The sequence below is a fragment of the Salmo salar genome, chromosome ssa12, assembly GCF_905237065.1.
Source record: "Salmo salar chromosome ssa12, Ssal_v3.1, whole genome shotgun sequence".
NCBI lineage: Eukaryota > Metazoa > Chordata > Actinopteri > Salmoniformes > Salmonidae > Salmo > Salmo salar.
Genome location: NC_059453.1, coordinates 47,141,909 through 47,164,775, shown reverse-complemented (window position 1 = coordinate 47,164,775; position 22,867 = coordinate 47,141,909). Strand labels below are relative to the sequence as shown.

General features: G+C 42.6%; 2 protein-coding genes across 8 annotated transcripts in view; both read right to left on the bottom strand.

Moving 5' to 3' along the window:
- Positions 1-3,236, bottom strand: part of LOC106565254 (histone-lysine N-methyltransferase SETD5) — a 51,352-nt gene extending 48,116 nt beyond the window's left edge. For 4 of the 6 annotated variants that reach the window (XM_014132154.2, XM_014132155.2, XM_014132156.2 and 1 more), the window contains exon 1: positions 2,775-3,236. The gene's annotated coding sequence lies outside the window, so the exon portion shown is untranslated. The remainder of the gene's footprint in view (positions 1-2,774) is intronic. The other 2 variants (XM_014132159.2, XM_045691430.1) reach the window with 1 other exon arrangement.
- Positions 3,237-5,166: 1,930 nt separating this feature from the next.
- LOC106565256 (probable peptidyl-tRNA hydrolase 2) lies at positions 5,167-20,887 on the bottom strand. 2 transcript variants are annotated; one of them, XM_045691432.1, is made up of 7 exons: positions 20,454-20,887; positions 14,523-14,645; positions 14,228-14,299; positions 14,045-14,119; positions 13,577-13,674; positions 13,209-13,323; positions 5,167-7,166 (listed from the first exon to the last, which is right to left on the bottom strand). In XM_045691432.1, exons 2-7 carry the CDS (start codon positions 14,631-14,633, stop codon positions 7,080-7,082), a joined length of 558 nt encoding a protein of 185 aa, XP_045547388.1. In that variant the 5' UTR covers positions 14,634-14,645; positions 20,454-20,887; the 3' UTR covers positions 5,167-7,079. The 2 variants fall into 2 exon arrangements, with proteins under 2 accessions (XP_045547388.1, XP_013987636.1); XM_014132161.2 differs by having other exon boundaries at positions 20,547-20,870.
- Positions 20,888-22,867: the final 1,980 nt, after the last annotated feature.

The window sequence follows — 22,867 nt, the reverse complement described above, 5'->3', positions numbered from 1 at the left end:
GGTTGAAATGAGGAGGACTGACAAATGAACCATTATACACTCATTTAATTTGTAGAAGAACTTGGACATTTGAAGAATATTTGTAGAAAACATGGCAAATTCGTATTATTATTCCAAAGGAGGACTAGGTAATGACACGTTGAACACTGAGTCGGACACAACACATTCGCTTTGACTAGGTCGTCACACATCCGGTTCCAGATTGGCCTACACAGGCGAAACTGGGAGGAAATAAAACTGACTTATTTTTCTCACTGTAGCCAACTCTCTGCTCTGGGAGCAACAGACGGCACATGTACAGGTAACTGCCAAAATAAAGGAAACACCAACATGAAGTGTCTTAATAGGGCATTGGGCCACCACTAGTCATTCTGGAAATTCTACAAGTGTCTGGAACTCTATTGGAGGGATGTGACTGGAGGGATGTAACACGAATCTTTTAAGAAAATGTTCCATCATTTGGAATCTCCCATAAGTGTTCATTGGGTTGATATCTAGTGATTGAGACACACACTCTTTAAGCCCCCTAATGCTCCCCTGAGACCCATCTCACAAAGTCAATGAGATATCTTCTAGCCATGGTTACCAAAATAATGGGCAACTGGGTATTTTTATACATGAACCTTAGCATGATGGGACGTAAATTGTTTAATTAATTCAGGAACCACACCTGTGTGGGAGCACCTGCTTTCAATATACTTTGTATCCCTCATTAACTCAAGTGTTTCCTTTATTTTGGCAGTTACCTACACCTCATGGAGTCTACATGGGGCAACTGAGCTTAGCCAAATAACTCAGGCAATGATGAGGGCAGCTATTGTGGCGTCCTAATGAATTTAGCAAACTATATAACATAAGCTCAACGCGCAATAGCCCTGTACTATTGTAACAATGTATAAGTAAAACATTTTAACGGCTGCCAGCCAGTACACAAAATGAAATGTTAAGATCAGTAAGCCTTCTTACTGATCTTACAATTAGGCCAACGTCAACAACAAGAAAGATCCAGGCCAGCCATGGGTGAAGCTAAAAATAAACTGCGAGGGCTTGTCCAAATCAACTCTACAAAGACAAGAAAGATTAATTTGGCTACATTGGTGGCAACTAAGTGAAACAGTTGCCCGTCGAGTTCATCGTGTGTGTCATTACCAGGGCATTGTCCAACATAGTCAAACAGGCCAAAACAGTGTTGAATCAACATCGCAGAAAAACAGAGCTCAGCATCAGCATCCGAGTCTACAGCGATTCCATTCTCGCACAACAATTCTAGCGCTCCGACTCACTTGTTGAAATAAAAATGGAGGCTAAAAAAGGAAACGCGAGCTCCCTTCAAAAATACCACGCATTTCTATTCTCCACCACAGAGGTTGGGGGTTGGTAGATGGGGGAGGTGGAGAAGGAGAAAAGCAAGTCACTACTATTGAGATATGGCTTTCTATTAGCTTGAATCGACAAAGAAAAAGTTATTTCCCCAACCTTAAAATAGCCTACATTTATTTTTATTTTTTTACACCACAAGGCAAATACACTCTACTCAAACGTAGCTAGGGTTAGGCTAACATTAGTATTGGCTAACTTGGAATAAATAACAGAATAGCCTAACTCAATGTAAGCACAACTGTAAACATGTTCAGCAAACGTAGCTATATTCACCATCTCACAACTCAGACTGATAATTAAATACTGAATCAAGTGAGTACACAATCAACTGGAAAATGTCCATAAAGTTAGCTACATCCTTGTTAGCCTAGTCAACTAGCTAACTTCCTTGAGGACATTTCCCCCAATGTTCGTCCAAGGCTGCTCCTAAATACAGAGCTAGCTACTAAGAAAAGCAACTTTGTATCAAACTGATGATTCCAAACCACAGCCATCTACACCCACAATATCAACTTGCTAAGGCAAGCCAAGCAACTTGTAAGCAACCTAGCTAACTAGCCAATCTTGCTAACAAGCTCATATAACTAGCCAACTAGCTAATAAACACCAAACCAGGGTCCCATGGAGCCTACTAAGAATGTCTTCTTGAAACGTGGTTTATTCTAATGTAGTTGGCTAGTTGTAATATAAAACCACTTACTACGTGGACAGTCACTTCAAGGGGAAAAGGTATATAGCTACTAATAGTTAACAACTAGCTAGATTGATTATAGTCTACCTAAAAATAAGCAATGTAGTGAGAACAAAAAAAACGAAAGACGGATATTCATCTTGATATGAATATTCAGCTACTCAGCCATCGTGGGAACCAACCATTAGAAGTTGAAACCTTTGTAACAGTTATGGAAATGATGTAACTAAATAAAATGCACTCATTGCTGAGCTAACGTTACTTCAATTAAAGTAACAAATGCAGAAGAATACAATGTCTCAGGTGATCATAAAACAAGAATACATAGTGTTGATATTAGGTAACGTCAGTAAGCCTAGCTAACTATCAAAGAATTCCAATGAATGCGGCTAGCTAAATTACATGGATTGCACGAGGACCTGGCCAAAACCAAGGATAATCATTGCATACATCAACTGCTTTACGACGTTAGACAACATCAGGAATATTAGCAAAGGAATATAAACTATGAAAGACAAACTACCCCATGAAGGACAACAAAGTGACAGTTACATTAGCTAGAGAACAGGCTTACTGATACAGAATTTCTATTGATGGCGTTATGATACTGAAAGACAAAAAGCAATTCAATGTGTTTAAACTAAAACATTGAAAAGTTGATCAACCCCCAAAAATACACATTTAACATGACTTAACCACTCACCTAGTGAGACATTCCAACCCAGTACAAATAAAATATCCTCCTGTGTTGTCTGCAGATCTTCGAGTATTCCAACATCAAATCGAACTAGACCAGTAGGCCTCCACCTCGGCCTCGGCGTCTCCTGTATCCTTTGCCCCCCAAGATAGCTCCCTCTCCCGGGGTAGGAAACAAACTTCTCTATGTCTCCCACGCAAAGGTTAAAAGTTTAATTCCCTGTCCTGCTTGGGCACCGTATTTCCATCGCGTGTCTATGTTGAATCCCCGGTGCTTGGATCCATTTATTATGGCGTTTTATATGATTTACAATTGATATTTATAAAGGGGTATATACTGCTCTATGTTGTACAGGGCTCTGATTCTGTCTCGGGTTCTAACATTCGCAGTGGCACCCATCCCCCTCCACCGGCATCGACCGCGGGTCCCAGTGAAAGTGACACACAACCATGCCACCGGGTTTCCCAAGCGACGATGCAGGGGCTGATTAATAGGGCGGGTTTTGCGCCGATGTCCTGCCTCCAAAACATTATTAGTCAGTATGAGCAAGCGATTGGGCGACGCATTTTGATTTTCTCTACGCAGAGGGCGTGACGTTCTTCTAGGAGGGGTGTGGAAGCACATTCGGATTCTGCTATGTGTAGTGGTGGCACACAGGAGTGAGAGCAAGTGACGGTAGAATGGATGGATTTGGCAGAGAATTTCATACAAAAAAGCGGACCCGTGTCTACAGTACGAAGAAAATGCTCAAGTAATTAAATGAAAAAGCCGTGGATTTTTTTCTCTCATTATTTTATAGAAGGATTATATTGCTTGAATGTTTTATTTATGTGTTTGCTCAACGCAAAGAGTAAACAACTTCGTTACATACAGATAGAGCTAATAATTAAGAGTAGTCAATTTTAGCTAAACTGGGTCTACGGGGCCCCATAAAAGGGAATACGACAGAATATGAGGTGTCGGGCGCGCTTGTATGATCTGGCATGGGATTGGGCAGGGAAATTGACCAGGGTTGTATGTATTAACTCTGGTCCCTCCTACTGCCCAGCCCGAATTCAGTCGTTCCACACTTGAGTGGGGATAACCTTGGATACGCTTCACGAAAATACTATCTATTCGAATGGCTCATTAACTGCACGAAAATACCATGTTTGCGAGCAGATCGTATTTTCTTATAAAAAAACCGACATTCCATAGCAGTAAAATATATATTTGATTTTAGGCTATATTCTACTGTTCATGTTCGACTGTTCTTACGCCCATTCAAAGAATGGATGAAGTGTTACAGATTCCGCTTCCATTATCCTTCATTGGTAAACAATAAATAATAACTGCGTCTGAGGATGAATGGATGTAATTAAGCGTTCATGCGATTGGCTTCTTAATTTCTTCTGACGTCATGAGACCTGGGAGAATAATTGGGATTGGCTAAAGTGATCACGCTACTGTCATTTTTTTGCAACGGTGGGAAGTGGAAATACTGGTAGACGACATAACGCTGTTTTTTCACGCTTCTCAAATGTATAAATTGTTACGAACCCAATGCATTTTGACAGTAGGTGACAAATGTAACCACAAACAAACAATAAAGATGTTAAACTGTGTACATTTTTGTGAATATAAATTATCAATTTGAGACCTTACATACTGTCTATTTCTGCACGATGAAAACGAAGATTATGTGATCTGAATAAATCAAGGGTTCTTTCGGTTTAAATTTTTTCTTAAATGCATTTTCTATAACATTTTACTAATTTAGCGGACGGCCTTATACAGAGCGATTTACAGTTTTGTTAAACTGTGTACATTTTAGTGAACAGAAATTAAAGTTCCAAAATAGATAGAATTATAGATTGTACGACATCTTGGTTTTATTCCTCGCTTGGATTGAGTTGGGGGAAGGGCAGACCATTCCTACACCCTTGACGTAATTGGCACCGGCTTTGTTAATTTATTTGGCTTTACAGCTCTGCTGATATACGATTGGTGCATTTACTACCTTTTCTCATCGAGGGTAGCTTAATACATAAAACAAGCTAGACATGATGGGCTCCCGTAAACCTCTATTGCCAAATAAATAACTCATAAGAATGCATTCTGACCCTAATATAACAGAAGAATAACACATTAACAAATAATTCCACACTGGTTTCCAGGTTCTCACACCGCTCTAACGAACCGAAAGACGCACCCAGGTTGTGTTTGGTAAAATGTTCTTGGGAAGTTGGGTAAGTGTACAGACAGGATAACCTTTGTTCTGTAGCCCTCACGTGATTAAAGATCTCTTCTGGAGGACCATGTACAAGTTTCCCAGCAACCGTTCCAGATAGAGTGCCTTCGCCAATACTTCTATTGTAAATACGGTGAACAGGCTACAAACGTGGCAGGGCACAACTTCCAACATTAATAGTTTTAATACAATAAACAAAACAGCAAAGTAATTTTGAGCAGTATGACATTGTGTTGGGGTAGAAATGTTCACATAAAACATAAGTTTTATACGGATCACATAACAAAAAAAAAATCTGTGCATTTGGTCAGGAGTCATTTCTAATTGTCTCCTTGGTTTTAATATGAACAAATGGTTGTAACACAGGAAGGCATCAAAGCCCTAACACATTAACATGGATGCAGCCATGGGGTTTTGCATGGTCTCTTAACACAAATAATAATAAAAAAAAACATTTCATATGAGTAACTGTTAGATGCAAGTCATGTCAGTTCCATTTAAATCATTCATATAATAAGCCTTTTCCATATTTAGTAAGACTTCAGAGCCATTTATGGTCCCAAATGGAATCTCATGCCCACAAAATACATTTTTATGTTTTATAGTAAGGAACAAAGAGCTGTTTTAACAGAAACATACAATATATCCTAGGTATCTGTTAGTCAAATGTTGAAGACTAAGTGCAAGACTCAATCATTCATTAAGCGGTCCTTAACAAACGTTAACCTGTATTTGCTACGCCATCTTAAAATGTATGTACCGGTTTGGTAAAAAACTCATAGCGCAACCATTTAGTTAGCTAGCTACAGTGTGCTAACACATTTACACTCAAAGCAGTTACACAAATATTTCACTTGTGTAAACTATTATCCATAATAGTCAGCTAAAGTACATGCACTTAGGCACTGTGCAAGCATCAGCACTGTCACTTATTTTGACCCATACAATGAGTTCCTTACACTCAAATCCTATTCACCAAATACAGTGTTATTTCTGCCAAGCCCCCAGTCAAGGAATTATAACTCAGTGAGCCTCAAGTCGACCTTATCCTTTTTTGCAAGAACAGAAAAATAAAATTAAAAAACACCACAAATTATGTAAAAGTCCAACAGTGATTGTGCGAAACGTTGAGGATGGCACACCCATAGCAACTGATAGACCTCTAGCAGCCAAAAGCCTGTTAGCATGGGCAGCACCATTGAGGGCTTTCATGCTTCCGCCATTTGGATCTAGTCAATTGGGTGGGGATTCCTATGGGTTCTAGCCTCAATGGCGCTGCCCATGCTGTCATAGATGCTATAATGGCACAGATAAAGATGAGCCCTTTATCGCAATGGGCACACCACATTATATATGGCCTGAGCAGATGCACATAAATGCAAGTGATGGCCATTTGACATCAGTATGTAGTGTTATAGATTCTAAGGGACATGGTCTTTGAGAGAGAATGTATACATATACACCTTAATTTTATACATCAAAGAAATAGTAAAGGTATCAGTAAAGCACTCTTCCCAAGCAGTATCTTAAAGGATATTACAATTACATATTTCGCCCCTTGAATTTATGACAACAGTATTTAACAATCACCAAGACTAGGTTCTAACCTTGATTTTTTTCAAACGCTAAAATCATATCTTAAATTGGGAGATGGAATTAAGATTGTCATGGACTTACACCTTTATAAAAATTGGATATGATTCTCTCATATAGTAAATGGACTTTCCCTTAACAAGCAAAACTCCATAATCAAAAAAGATACAAGTAGACACTAAAAGTTGTTCAAACTGCCTTCAACATGGTCAGTTCGGGGAACCAGTCCCTTCCTCTCAACCTAAGCAGCTCTGTGTACATCTCTTCTCCAGTCAGTGGATCGGACAGGAAACAAGAAAAAATGGCTGAGTGTGTTCGTCTTGGTGGTTGGGTCATGTCTGGTTGTTTCTTTTTTCCTGTTTTTTGTTTCGTTACGTTGTTGTTATGCGCTTGCATGTTGAGACCCTTTTGCTGTTAGGGGATGCTGCCCTCTGCTGGTTGCCCCAGTGGCAGTACATGGCCCTGCACCTCCATAGCCGTTAAGTCCCTCAGAGCAGCTTCAGACTTCCAGTGACGTTGTTCACCATATCCTCTTCCCCAACGATGGCCAGGATGGTGCGCGAGCCAGCTTCCACCTGGCAAAAGGTCATAGAATTTAGACTAGCATCCTTGTGGGTAGGAGGTACTAGGAATAGGTTGTAACAACAAAAGTGTGTGGGAAGGCAGGGAAGACAAGGCATTAATTTATTTAATTAAATCTCATTAGAGAACCCCTTAATATTAATTGATGCAGATTGTTTATTATGTTGAATGAATTGCGTTTTTTCCCACCTTGTCCTCTACAGAACTTGTGAGCCCCAAATTTCTGCTGTATTGTCTTTTACAGTGCCTTCAAAAAGTTCACACCCTTTGACTTTTTCCACATTGTTCTGTAACAGCCTGAATTTAAAATTGATTAAATTGAGATGGTGTATTGTGTGTAGGCCAGTGACACACAATCTCATAAAATGGCGCCGACAGAGGGCTGCCGTGCTTCTAGCTCTTAGGAAACTTTGCAGAATTATTTGTATTTTTTAAAAGTATTATTTCTAACATTAGCCCAGAAAATGTGTTATTACATACAGTCGGGAAAAACTATTGGATATCAGAGCGGCGGTAACTCACCAGCACTACGACCAGGAATATGACTTTCCCAAAGCGGATCCTTTGTTCGCACCCCCCAGGGCAATTGAACTGATTCCAGAGGCCGACCCAAAAACACCGCCGGCAGAGGTACTCGGAGTGGTTTTCTAGTCCGACGTAGGAGGCGCGCACAACACCCACCGCTTCCCGAGCATATTACTCGCTATTGTTCAGTCTGGATAAGAAAGTTGACGAGTTCAGGGTGAGGGTTTCTTTCCAGAGAGACATCACGGAAACATGGCTCTCTCTCGGGATATACTGTCTGAGTCAGTCCAGGCAGTTGGGTTCTCAGTTCATCGCGTAGACAGGAATAAATCTCTCTCCGGGAAGGAGGAGGGTGGGGGTGTATGTTTCATCACAATCACACCATGAGTCGTTAATCATAACATACAGGAACTCAGGTCCTTTTGTTCATCCTACCTAGAATAACTTACAATCAAATGCAGACCGTATTATCTCCCAAGAGAATTCTCTTCGGTTATAGCGCTGTTTTGGGCTTCTGAGTGGCGCAGCGGTCTAAGGCACTGCATCTAAGTGCTAGAGATGTCACTACAGACCCAGGCTGTATCACAACCGGCCGTGATTGGGAGTCCCATAAGGCCGCGCACAATTGGCCCAGCGTCATCCGGGTTTGGGTTTGGCCAGGGTAGGTCATCATTGTAAATACGAATTTGTTCTTAACCGACTTGCCTAGTTAAATAAAAAATAAAAGTCACAGCCATGTATACCCACCACTCAAGCCAATACCACGACGGCCCTCAAAGAACTTCACTGGACTTTATGCAAACTGGAAAGCACATATCCTGAGGCCACATTTATTGTAGCTGGGGATTTTAAAGCCAATTTGAGAAAAAGGCTACCGAAGTTCTAACAACACATCGACTGTAGTACTCGCACTGCTAAAACACTCGACCACTGTCACTCCAACTTCCGGGATGCCTACAAGGCCCTCCCTCTTTTCAGCAAATCTGACCACGACTCCATTTTGCTCCTCCCTTCCTATAGGCAGAAACTCAAACAGGAAGTACCCGTGCTAAGGACTATTTAATGCTGGTCTGACTAATCGGAATCCACGCTTCAAGATTGTTTTGATCACGCGGATTGGGATATGTTCCGGGTAGCTTCCGAGAATAATATTGACGAATATACCAATACGGTGACTGAGTTTATCAGGAAGTGTATAGGAGATGTTGTACCCACTGACTATTAAAACCTACTCTAACCAGAAACCGTGGATAGATGGCAGCATTCGAGCAAAACTGAAAGCGCAAACCACCGCATTTAACCATGGCAAGGTGACTAGGAATATGGCAGAACACAAACAGTGTAGTTATTCCCACCGCAAGGCAATCAAATATGCACAACGTCAGTATAGAGACGAAGCGGAGTCGCAATTCAATGACTCAGACACGAGATGTGGCAGGGTCTACAGACAATAACGGACTACAAAAGGAAAACCAGCCAAGTCACGGACACCGAATTCTTGCTTCCGGACAAGCTCAAAACCTTTGCCTGCTTTGAGGATAACAGTGCCACCGACGCGGCTCGCTACCAAGGACTGTTGGCCCTCTTTTGCTGTGGCTGACGTGAGTAAGACATTTAAGCATGTTAACCCTCGCAAGGCTGCCGGCCCAGACACCATCCCTAGCCGCGTCCTCAGAGCATGCGCAGACCAGCTGGCTGGTGTGTTTACAGACATATTCAATCTCTCCCTATCCCAGTCTGCTGTCCCCACATGCTTCAAGATGGTCAACATTGTTCCTTTACCCAAGAAAGCAAAGATAACGGAACTAAATGACTATCGCCCCCATAGCACTCACTTCTGTCATCATGAAGTGCTTTGAGAGACTAGTCAAGGACCATATCACCTCCACCCTACCTGATACCCTAGACATTTCAATTTCCTTACCGCCCCAATAGATCCACAGATGAGCCAATCGCCATTGCACTTCCCAATCCCATCTTGACAAGAGGAAAACCTATGTAAGAATGCTGTTCACTGACTACAGCTCAGCATTTAACACCGTAGTACCCTCCAAGCTCATCATTAAGCTCGAGGCCCTGGGTCTGAACTCCGCCCTGTGTCTGACTGGCCATCCCCATGTGGTGAAGGTAGAAAACACCACCTCCACTTTGCTGATCCTCAACACTGGGGCCCCCAGAAGGGTGCGTGCTCAGCCCCCACCTGTACTCCCTGTTCACCAATGACTGCGTTGCCAAGCACGCCTCCAACTCAATCATCAAGTTTGCAGACGACACTACAGCGGTAGGTTTGATCACCAACAATGAGACAGCCTACATGGAGGTGGTGAGGGCTCTGGGAGTGTGATGCCAGGAAAATAACCTCACTCAACGTCAACAAAACAAATGATCGTGGACTTCAGGAAACAGCAAAGGGAGCACCCCCCTATCCACATCGATGGGACCGCAGTGGAGGTGGAAAACTTCAAGTTCCTCGGCGTACACATCACTGACCAACTGAAATGGTCCACCCACACATACAGTGTGGTGAAGATGGCACAACAGCACCTCTTCAACCTCAGGGAGGTTGAAGAAATTTGACTTGGCACCTAAAACGCACAAAGTTTTACAGATGCACAATTGAGAGCATCCGGTCAGGCTGTATCACCACCTGGAACGGCAACTGCACCGCCAGCAACCGCAGGGCACTCCAGAGGGTGGTGGGTCTGCCCAACGCGTCACCGGGGGCAAACTACCTGCCCTCCAGGACACCTACAGCACCCGATGTCACAGGAAGGCCATAAAGATCATCAAGGACAACAACCACCCGAGCCACTGCCTGTTCACCCCTCTATCATCCAGAAGGCGAGGTCAGTACAGGTGCATCAAAGCTGGGACTGAGAGACTGAAAAACAGCTTCTATCTCAAGGCCATCAGACTGTTAAATTGGCATCACTAGCACAGAGGCTGCTGCCTATATACATAGACATGAAATCACAGGCCACTTTAATAATTTTTACATATATAGCATTACTCATCTCATATGTATAAACTGTAATCTATTCTACTGTATCTTAGTCTATGCCGCTCTGATATTGCTCGTCCATATATTTATATATTCTTAATTCCATTCCTTTACTTAGATTTGTGTGTATTCAGTGTATGTTGTGAAATTGTTAGCTATTACTTGTTAGATAGCACTACATTGTCGGAGCTAGAAACACAAGCATTTCGCTACAGCCACAATAACATCTGCTAAACACGTGTATGTGACCAATAAAATTTGACGACAAAGTGGAATTATGTTTAGACATTTTTACAAATGAAAAGCTGAAATGAGTCAGTAAGTATTCAACCCCTTTGTTACAGCAAGCCTAAATAAAGTTCAGGTGTAAAAATTTGCTTAACAAGTCACATAAATTGCATGGACTCACTGTGTGCAATAATAGTGTTTAACAATTTGAATGACTACCTCATCTCTGTACCCCACACATACAGATAATTGTATGGTCCCTCAGTCGAGCAGTGAATTTCAAACAGATTCAACCATGAAGACCAGGGAGGTTTTCCAATGACTCGCAAACGGCACCTATTGGTAGATAGGTCAAAATAAAAAAAGCAAAGCAGACACTGAATATCCCTTTGAGCAGGGTGAAGTTATTAAATTACACTTTGGACGGTGTGTCCCTACAAATATACAGGCGTCCTCTTCCTAACTCAAGTTGCCCGAGAGGAAGGCTGTTTAATGGCTGTGATAGGAGAAAACTGAGAATAGATCAACAACATTGTAGTTACTCCACAATACTAATCAAAATGACGAAAGTGAAAAGAGGGAACGCTGAACAGAATTTTTTGTCCTTCTCCAAAACATGCATCCTGTTTGCAATAAAGTATTCAATTAAAATTGCAAGAAATGTGGCAAAGAAATTAACTTTATGTCCGGAATACAAGGCTCTGTTTCAGGCAAATCCAACACATCATGGAGTACCACTTCATATTTTCAAGCGTGGTGGTGGCTGCATCATGTTATGAGTATGCTCGTTGGAGAGTTTATTTTTTTTTGGGGGGGGGGGGTAAAAAGAAACTGAATTGAGCTAAGCACAGGCAAAATCCTAGAGGAAAACCTGGTTGTCTGCTTTCCAACAGCCACTGGGAGACAAATTCATCATGACAATAACCTAAAACACAAGGCCAAATATACACTGGAGTTGCTTACCAAGACAACATTGAATGTTCCCGAGTGGCCTAGTTAGTTTTGACTTAAAAATCTATGGCAAGACATGACAATGGCTGTCTAGCAATGATGAACAACCAACTTGAGAGCTTGAAGAACTTTTAAAATAATAATGTGCAAATAGTGTACAATCCAGGTGTTAAAAGCTTTTAGACATATTCTGGGAAAGACTCAGAGCTATCATCGCTGCCAAAGTTGATTCGAACATGTATTGACTCATGGGTCTAAATGAGATATTTCTGCATTTCAATAAATTTGCAAACATTTCTAAAAACATGTTTTCAATTTGTCATTGTGGGGAATTGTGTGTAGATGGGTGAGAAAATAAATATTTTGAATTCAGGCTGTAACAAAATGTGGAATACGTCAAGGGGTATGAATACTTTCTGAAGGCACTCTGTTATTTTCTCAAACTCATTGTTACATTTATGTACCCCGTCTAATCCCATTTTATAATACCGAAGGGTAAATTACAAATGTTGGTTACAAAAAAAGTTATTGCACATTTAGCAGACTATGATGTGAAATAGGCTATTATAAGTGCTTTCTTTAATTAGGCATCGTTAAGGCCGTCTCATGTGCTTATCAATGCACACAGCACCTTTTCCCCCACTCCTATGGATAAAACAATTGTTTAATGTCATACAAAAGTTGTACAAAGCGGGAACTTTCAAATGCACGCTGTCATTACTAAATATGTAATGTGATAGGCATTATTTTTTTACACAAACAATTTGATTAATGAAATATTTAATCTGTCATCTTCAATGACGCAATGTCCGCAAGAGGGAACGAATCTGATTTCATTGGTCCTCAACTCACGTCTCAGACACTTCATAAATGGAGTTAGCCCCTAGTTAGCTTGCCCCGGAGCAGGTTAGTTCTGAAGCATTCGTTAACATATACATTTACCTGGCTATACGGTGAGCCTCTTGTGGTACCGGTTGTCCCAAGTTGAACTCAAGAGTTCACCAAAGTTATCTCGCCAACTCCTCAAACCAGATGGGTATACTACGTTCAAACTCAATACTTATCATAATGGCTGTGCGTACCCCTGAAAGCAGACACTATAGTGTTACGTGGAAATGTAATGGCATCCACGTAACACAGCAGGTGCTGCTGCGGAGCCCCAATGCTGCTGCATGTGTCTGTAAGCAGGAGCTACTATAACTACGAAACCGTCATGGTGGGGCTGTGTGCCTGTAAGCAGGTGCAGCAGTGCTACCATAGAGCCGTAATAGTGGCGCATTGGGTCTGTAACTAGGTCCTGAAACCGCTGCTGTGTAGCCGCACGTCTCACCTGGGTGCGTCCGGCGTCCTGGACCAGATACGTGGGCAGGCTAAGGCTCATTGCCAGGGCCTGCAGCTCCAAAAGGTGAGCCATGTTGGTCCCCTGCAACACCACCTTCTTCGCCCTGCACACCACAAACACACAGATATCCTGCTGTGGCAAACATCGACAGCAGGTTGAACCGGCACATAGAACAGCCAGATAGTGGTATTGCCATTACCAGATGTCATTATGGCGTTATAAAAGTGTCAGGCATTCTTTACCTGATCGGATCCAATTTGTTCGGCAGTATGGAGTCTCAAGTAACACATATGATTATGGTATCGCTCCAGTAAAGCACCGATGAAAAAAAAAAAACGGTCCAGTCAGTTCCTTACCCGCCATGGTCCCACTTCCAGGCCATCTCCCTCCAGCTGTTCTTCTCCTGCAGGGCCTGGTAAAGCCCTATGGCCGCATGGCCCACCTGCGCAGCCACCTACACAACACACACACCAAACACTTTGAGTAAGCAGAAATCTTTTTTTTTTTTAAGTTTAATGTATTAGCTTTGAGTGTGATGCGTGATTCTCATTTAAAAACAACAGGGGCAAACTGGGCCTTTGTGCTTCTGGTTGGAACAAACTATACCACAAAAAGCATACTAGCCAGACAAAATCTATCATATCTAGCTTTGTAATGTATCTTTGTAGTGTTTTTGCACCATGTCATTTAGGGACCACAAATGGCAATAAGTCTGACTTTGTGATATTCCTGTCACGCGTTTACAACGCATACATTAGTTTTCTTCAACTGGCAAATAAAAATCAATCAAAACAACACATTCCAACCCTTATCTTCAAACTGACCTTTCCCACACCCATGGCCAGGTCCATGTTCACCACAAACACCATCTTGAACATGAGGTCGTCGTCTCCTTCTTCCTGAGGGGACGAGAGCGAAAGAGAGACAGTCAGGGTGGGCTCAGACAATACAGGAGAGGTAATGTACCATCGTGTACCTGTGTGAACTAAGGCTTATCTTATGGGCACCTCATTCTCCAGCTTGTTGAAGTAGTACATGGCAGCCTCCTCAGCAGACACATTTCGGGTGTGCAAGAGTGCCTGCGGGAGGTAGAAACATAGAAACATGGCACAAATAATGTTGGATGGATTAGACATGGCACTCATAGCTATGGTACTCTTTACAGTCATTATGGATGCCTTAGTAAGTACATAAATACTGCATTAGAAAATGTAAATGCAGAACCAAGATAACAATTTACATAATACTGCAGATCATATCACAGGAAATGCAAGAGAACCTGTATACAGTAAATTAACCCACCTGCTTGGCAGCCTCCTCTGGGATGTCCAGCTCTCGAAGCTGCTGTAGGTACACAGGGTTGACCTCCTGAGAGCCAGAGTCTGGGCCTGTCTGTTGGTCGGAGGGCTCCATAGTTAGCTGGAGCTAGTTGGATTAGAGTTAGTTTAATAAGGTGCAGCATTCAAAAAACACTCAACATATTCATCTTACGTAGTTCTCCACAAGCTGTGTAAATTAATTAAGAAGCCTAGCACCATGATGCTAAATTATTAACTTTTGGTGCCTGTATTTCCTGTTCAACTAGGCTTGAGGCACAGCCAGAGCACCATGATGCATTCTCATCCTAGTAGACTAGCCATCAGGGTTATTCTCATCCTAGTCATCAGGGTTATTCTCATCCTAGTAGACAGGGCATCAGGGTTATTCTCATCCTAGTAGACATGACATCAGGGTTATTCTCATCCTAGTAGACAGGGCATCAGGGTTATTCTCATCCTAGTAGACTGGTCATCAGGGTTATTCTCATCCTAGTAGACAGGGCATCAGGGTTATTCTCATCCTAGTAGACATGGCATCAGGGTTATTCTCATCCTAGTAGACATGGCATCGGGGTTATTCTCATCCTAGTAGACTAGTCATCAGGGTTATTCTCATCCTAGTAGACAGGGCATCAGGGTTATTCTCATCCTAGTAGACTAGTCATCAGGGTTATTCTCATCCTAGTAGACTAGTCATCAGGGTTATTCTCATCCTAGTAGACTAGTCATCAGGGTTATTCTCATCCTAGTAGACTAGTCATCAGGGTTATTCTCATCCTAGTAGACTAGTCATCAGGGTTATTCTCATCCTAGTACTAGTATCGGGGTTATTCTCATCCTAGTAGACTAGTCATCAGGGTTATTCTCATCCTAGTAGACTGGTCATCAGGGTTATTCTCATCCTAGTAGACTAGTCATCAGGGTTATTCTCATCCTAGTAGACAGGGCATCAGGGTTATTCTCATCCTAGTAGACTAGTCATCAGGGTTATTCTCATCCTAGTAGACAGGGCATCAGGGTTATTCTCATCCTAGTAGACAGGGCATCAGGGTTATTCTCATCCTAGTAGACAGGGCATCAGGGTTATTCTCATCCTAGTAGACTAGTCATCAGGGTTATTCTCATCCTAGTAGACTAGTCATCAGGGTTATTCTCATCCTAGTAAACTAGCCATCAGGGCTAGGGTTGCAAAGGGTTGGAAACGTTCTGGTAAATTTACAGAATTTCAGAAATTTTGCTGAAATTCATAAAAAGTTAGCTTATAACAGTGAACCTTTTGTGGGATACACAAGGCAATTCTAGGTCTTATGGCATATTTTGGTTAAACTATCCCCAATTCAATGGTATTGCAACCCTCTGCATGCACAGTGCATTCTTCTATCACATGTGCAGCTGATTCTCAAGATCTTGCACACTAATGAGATGCTATTGAGCCCACACTACTACACTGTCTGAGCCAAGGACTACATGCTTTCTGTTAAGTTGTGATAACAATACTGGGTGGGGTGAATATATTTAATAGGACATACATGATTTTTTGTTAACTAGTAAATAGTAGCCTACAGCAAAGTGTGTTTAAATAATTTCTAACTTGTTAATTTCTGCTACCATGTGGGTTTTAGCTTGCTTGAGGCTGCTAAGGAGTGTTAATTCACCCGTTTCCATACATGTTTCATTTTAAAACATTTATCTTACAAAAGGAGTTGTTTAATCTAACTGCTTAACTATGTATCAGTACATGGAATTGTATTTGGGTATTGACTTTTTTTCTCTAATCTTTATAGGAAAATGCACGGGCACCATCTGATGTCTGGAGACATTTCACCTCAGCTAATGAAGGAAAAGCTGTGTACATTTCCAAATACTGTGCCAAATCATGTGAAGAATGCAACAAAGATGCAGAATCATCTGGCCAAGTGCATAAAGTTCCCTCAGCACTCACAACAAGCAACCTCTGACAAAAGTCCCTCTACTTCTATTCGAGGTGAACATTATGATTCAGACACCTTATCGATAGCAACAGCTCATGGTCCTCATGGAATCAGAAGTTTTTGACTCAATGGAGGAACGTAGTCATAGAAATGCGGATGAATGTCTTGCTCGAGCTGTGTATGCAACTGGTTCACCGCTGATGCATGCAGGCAGTGTGTATTGGAAGAGATTTCTGAAAGTTCCTTGCCACATATACACCCCTCCAACCAGACATGCTTTATCTACTCATTTGCTGGATGCAGAGTTCAACAGAGTTCAAGTGAAGGTCAAGCAAATTATAGAGAAAGCAGACTGTATTGCAATCATCTCTTATGGGTGGTAGAATGTTCATGGGCAAGGAATAATTAACTACATCCTCTCCACCCCTCAACCAGTATTCTACAAGAGCACAGACACAAGGGACAACAGACACACCGGTCTCTACATTGCAGATGAGCTGAAGGCAGTCATCAATGACCCTGGACCACAGAAGGTATTTGCACTGGTGACAGACAATGCTGTGAACATGAAGGCTGCTTGTTCTAAAGTGGAGGAGTCCTACCCTCACATCACACCCATTGGCTGTGCTGCTCATGCATTGAATTTGCTCCTCAAGGACATCATGGCACTGAAAACAATGGATAAACACTACAAGAGAACCAAGGAAATGGTTAGGTATGTGAAGGGTCATCAAGTTATAGCAGCATTCTACCTCACCAAGCAAAGTGAGAAGAATAAGAGCTGCCCAGCAACACCCGTTGGGGTGGTGTTGTCATCCTGTAGGGGAAGGAGTCTCTCCAAGAAATGGCCATATCACAGTCTGCCGATGGACAGCCCCATCAAGAGGATCCTCCTGGATGATGTATTTGGGGAGAGAGTGGTAAGCAGCCTGAAACTCCTGAAACCTATAGCAGTAGCCATTTCACGGATTGAGCGAGACAATGCCATCCTGTGATGTTCAGACTCTGCTTGCAGATGTAAGAGAAGAAATCCGTACTGCCCTGGCCACTTCACTGTTGCTCCAAGCAGAGGAAACTGTAGTTCTGAAATACATCAAAAAGCGTGAAGACTTCTGCCTGAAGCCCATACACGCCGCAGCGTCCATGTTGGACCCCAAGTATGCTGGCAAGAGTATCCTGTCTGGTGCAGAGATCAACAGGGCCTATGGTGTCATCCCTACTGTGTCTCGCCACCTTGGCCTGGATGAGGGCAAGGTTGTTGGCAGTCTGGAGAAGTACACTTCCAAGCAAGAGCTTTGGGATGGAGATGCAATACGGCAGTCGTGCCAACATATCTCATCAGCCACCTGGTGGAAGGGACTTTGTGGATCTGAGGCTCTTTCCCTTGTTGCCTCCATCATCCTCCAAATCCCACCAACATCAGCGGCCTCAGAGCGCAACTGGTCCTTGTTTGGGAACACACACACACACCAAAGCACACAACAGGCTGACAAATGCATCCCATGTGAAGAGTCAACTCATTTAATTAAAGTTCAATTCGGAACTAAATTGTTGTTATTTTTTTTCTATTGGAAGGATTTAATATTTGAAAATATGTCTACTTATGATAAACCTTTTACCTTATGTTTGTCTTCATATGATATGGTAAATATACTGCTCAAAAAAATAAAGGGAACACTAAAATAACACATCCTAGATATCAATGAATGAAATAATCTTATTAAATACTTTTTCCTTTACATAGTTGAATGTGCTGACAACAAAATCACACAAAAATAATCAATGGAAATCCAATTTATCAACCCATGGAGGTCACATTCAAAATTAAAGTGGAAAACCACACTACAGGCTGATCCAACTTTGATGTAATGTCCTTAAAACAAGTCAAAATGAGGCTCAGTAGTGTGTGTGGCCTCCACGTGCCTGTATGACCTCCCTACAACGCCTGCGCATGCTCCTGATGAAGTGGCGGATGGTCTCCTGAGGGATCTCCTCCCAGACCTGGACTAAAGCATCCGCCAACTCCTGGACAGTCTGTGGTGCAATGTGGCGTTGGTGGATGGAGCGAGACATGATGTCCCAGATGTGCTCAATTGGATTCAGGTCTGGGGAACGGGCGGGCCAGTCCATAGCATCATTGCCTTCCTCTTGCAGGAACTGCTGACACACTCCAGCCACATGAGGTCTAACATTGTCTTGCATTAGGAGGAACCCAGGGCCAACCGCACCAGCATATGGTCTCACAAGGGGTCTGAGGATCTTGTCTCGGTACCTAATGGCAGTCAGGCTACCTCTGGCGAGCACATGGAGGGCTGTGCGGCCCCCCAAAGAAACGCCACCCCACACCATGACTGACCCACCGCCAAACCGGTTATGCTGGATGATGTTGCAGGCAGCAGAACGTTCTCCACGGCGTCTCCAGACTCTGTCACATGTGCTCAGTGTGAACCTGCTTCATCTGTGAAGAGCACAGGGCGCCAGTGGCGAATTTGCCAATCTTGGTGTTCTCTGGCAAATGCCAAACGTCCTGCACGGTGTTGGGCTGTAAGCACAACCCCTACCTGTGGACGTCGGGCCCTCATACCACCCTCATGGAGTCTGTTTCTGACCATTTGAGCAGACGCATGCACATTTGTGGCCTGCTGGAGGTCATTTTGCAGGGCTCTGGCAGTGCTCCTCCTGCTCCTCCTTGCACAAAGGTGGAGGTAGCGGTCCTGCTGCTGGGTTGTTGCCCTCCTACGGCCTCCTCCACGTCTCCTGATGTACTGGCCTGTCTCCTGGTAGCGCCTCCATGCTCTGGACACTACGCTGACAGACACAGCAAACCTTCTTGCCACAGCTCGCATTGATGTGCCATCCTGGATGAGCTGCACTACCTGAGCCACTTGTGTGGGTTGTAGACTCCGTCTCATGCTACCACTAGAGTGAAAGCACCGCCAGCATTCAAAAGTGACCAAAACATCAGCCAGGAAGCATAAGAACTGAGAAGTGGTCTGTGGTCTCCACCTGCAGAACCACTCCTTTATTGGGGGTGTCTTGCTAATTGCCTATAATTTCCACCTGTTGTCTATTCCATTTGCACAACAGCATGTGAAATTTATTGTCAATCAGTGTTGCTTCCTAAGTGGACAGTTTGATTTCACAGAAGTGTGATTGACTTGGAGTTACATTGTGTTATTTAAGTGTTCCCTTTATTTTTTTGAGCAGTGTATATCCGATGCGAAAAACATCACATTTAAATTGTGTTAATATTAATGTGCATATATTTTCGTTAATTCACACGGAAAGTTAACACCTCTGAATATTCCCCAAAATGTGCAACCCTAATCAGGGCATTCTCATCCTAGTAGACTAGCCGGCATCAGGGCATTCTCATCCTGATGGCAGCTGTGATGGCTAGTCTCTTGACAACTAGACACCCCGTAACTAGCCAGGTGTTTTACAAACTAACTTCAGTGAACTGATATCATAACTACCTAAATCAAAATTATGTAGTTAGCCAGACAGTGGTCTATAGCTAGCCAGCTAACTAGCTACGTTGAAGAAGCTAACATAGCCAGGTAACGATAACTTTCTAGCTACAACGCACGCAACTAACGTTCGTTAGCTAAGTAACTAACTAACGTTAGCCAATTAACGTTACCGACAGAGAAGAGCAAGTCGTGTCTAACGTTAGCCAGCTATCTAGCTAGTTACTCATATAATGGCATGAAAGAGCTAATTATATCGCTTACGAATTGGCAGCTCGATTGTGGGATGACATCTAACTAGTTGAACGGTGATCACAAGACACCGAGGTGAAATAATGTCAACCATGAAATAGAAAACAAACCGTAACGTTAGCCAACCAACCAACTAAATTGGCTATAGTGCCTAGTAGCATGCATTGTAACAATATTATTGAACATGAGCATTAACGTAAAGTAATAGCTAATTGCATTTTCTATATTGTAACTAAACATCGTTATAGTTTAGCTAGTTACCTTGCATTTGTTTGCTATGTATTATTTTTCCTGCAAATTCTGCTCGCCAACGTTAGCTAGTTTACAGTTTAAAATTGCGCCAGCCACTCCTACCTGCGCTGCCTAGATAGCGTGTAGCTATAATCCCCGTGAATTAGTGGATGGGAGTGCAAATTTGCAGTATTCACACAGTCCTTTCACTACGATGAAGCCAGGTTGTTGACTGCAGATTACTTGTTCATTCAAAAATGGGCGTGTTGTGGTTTCCCCTCTTTACACCATTTTGAGCACTGTTCGTTCCGAGAGGAAGAGGCAAAGCGAGAGGGTTTACTCCGCCCAAAATCTGTCCACCAAAATCAGACCACGAAGTGAGCAATTTTTGTATGGGGGGGGGTCATTGAATGTCGAATTTGGTCAACCAAAGATGTACTTGCTAATTTGCTACGTGAGGTTTATTCGATCGAATAGAAGCTTCGTAATGGTTAGGTTTTTATAAATGCATTGATGACTTGACGCACGTGGCATTTTGGCAAAAACGTTATCTGAGTTGTGCCCATAGAGAATGATAGAGGCCTCTAGTGGCCAAAAGGCTGTATTTTGTGGACTACATCCAAAAAAGGTATATTGGCGCCACCTACTGGGTGAGGTAAAAACATACTTGAACGAAAAAATAAAACTCATATTATTCTCAAAAAACTAAACAAAAGTCAATGTACTCAGATCCCTACACAGCCTCTGGGGCCTGAAAGGGTGAAGCATCTTCAGACAGTATTCCCTGCAATGTTTCAGCTGTGAAATCCTGGAGATCCAAGAACCTTTTAGCCACTTTCACAATGATTTCCAGTTTCTTCTGTGTTTTGTTAGTTTGTCCTGTACAATTAATCACCTGTGCAATACACACAACAAAATCAACCTTCTTCACGATTAGCGTTTCAGGATCTCTCAACTGGCTGACATCCACAGACTGTTGGGCATCCACTGCCATAGCTTCATCATCTCTACTCGCTGCTTCGACAATTGTCGCTGCCTCTGCATAGGAGACCTTCGACAGTCCTGATCTTTCCTACCTTCACCTCCTTCACCCTAACAGGGCACTAGAAGAACTCTGGAACGTGATTCCCATCACAATTGCAACACCTTGCATCCTCAGACTCTTCAAAAATGATATTCCGTTTGCAAACACTTGACACATGGCCAAACTATTACATTTATGACATTGAAGTGACTTTTGTACATAAGCTCACACCACATATGTATATTTAATATATCCCAGCTTTACATGGGTTGGGAGAAATTCTTCATCAAACATCAATAACACAGAAATGTTTTCCTGCTCCTTTCCATTCACAGTGCGGGTTAAGCGCCGTGAATCAGCTATTCCTGGCATGTTCATCATAAACCATGAAGCCTCAATATCCATCGAGACGCCAGATATGACACCTTTTATCGGTGCCCTACTCCGATAATCATAGCATTCCACTTCATGCGTCGATCATTTGTACAGCCACAGTGCTTTCTCCTTTAGTTATTTTGACACACATGAAATCAACATCAGACCACTCCTGGTCACTGACTGACTCCACTTCTCCCAATGTATCCTTCACCATCTTTGTGACCGCAAACAGGTTCCCCCCCCCAAAAAAACATCCTTGCTCATGAAATGCATTCCAACAAGGAATGAGGCCTTATCATACTGAGGCTAATCTTCATTTACAACTTTAGCCCTTTTAGCTCCATTCTCAGATGTTACAGTATTCCACTAAATTTCTCGATCTTCACCCGCGCCAACAGAATCAAGCAATGCTTCTGCCATTGCTCTAAAAAAAAAAAAAAAACACCCTCCTCAATCTTTCTGGGCAGCGCCATTTAGAGTTTCAACCATTTTAATGAAGTCAACTGGGTCGGACTTCCAACTTCATTGGCTGATCCCTTCTGGTGACCCGGTTGGAGTCATGTCATCAGAAGGGATCAGCCTTTTGTGAAGAAGAAAATTGAGATTTCCTCAATGACACTATATGGTTGTACCTGTTGTTCACTAACTTTACATAGCAGGCCTAGAAAGACACCTGAGCGAAGTTCACACTTTCGTTTGTCAGGGAAAACAAAGATAGATTGAAAATACTGTATCCCTGAAAACCGGATGTTAGCATTTTCTGGTGACTCCGCATCACTGAGGGGTATAATAAGAACTGGAGACTGCCTCCAAGATGTCCGATCATTGTTTTCAAGGTAATCTACTCATGTCTTCTTCTTCAATGACGTTTAACGGCGGTTGGCAATAAATGTTTTATTACCGCCACCGACTAGACTGGAATATAACTCCCTCCCTTATACTTGGAATGTAGGGAAATAAATTGAATACCCTACACTCATTAAAAACCCACCACCCTACTCCACTATTTAAACCGACCTAGTCCTACCTCTGTCCAACAGCC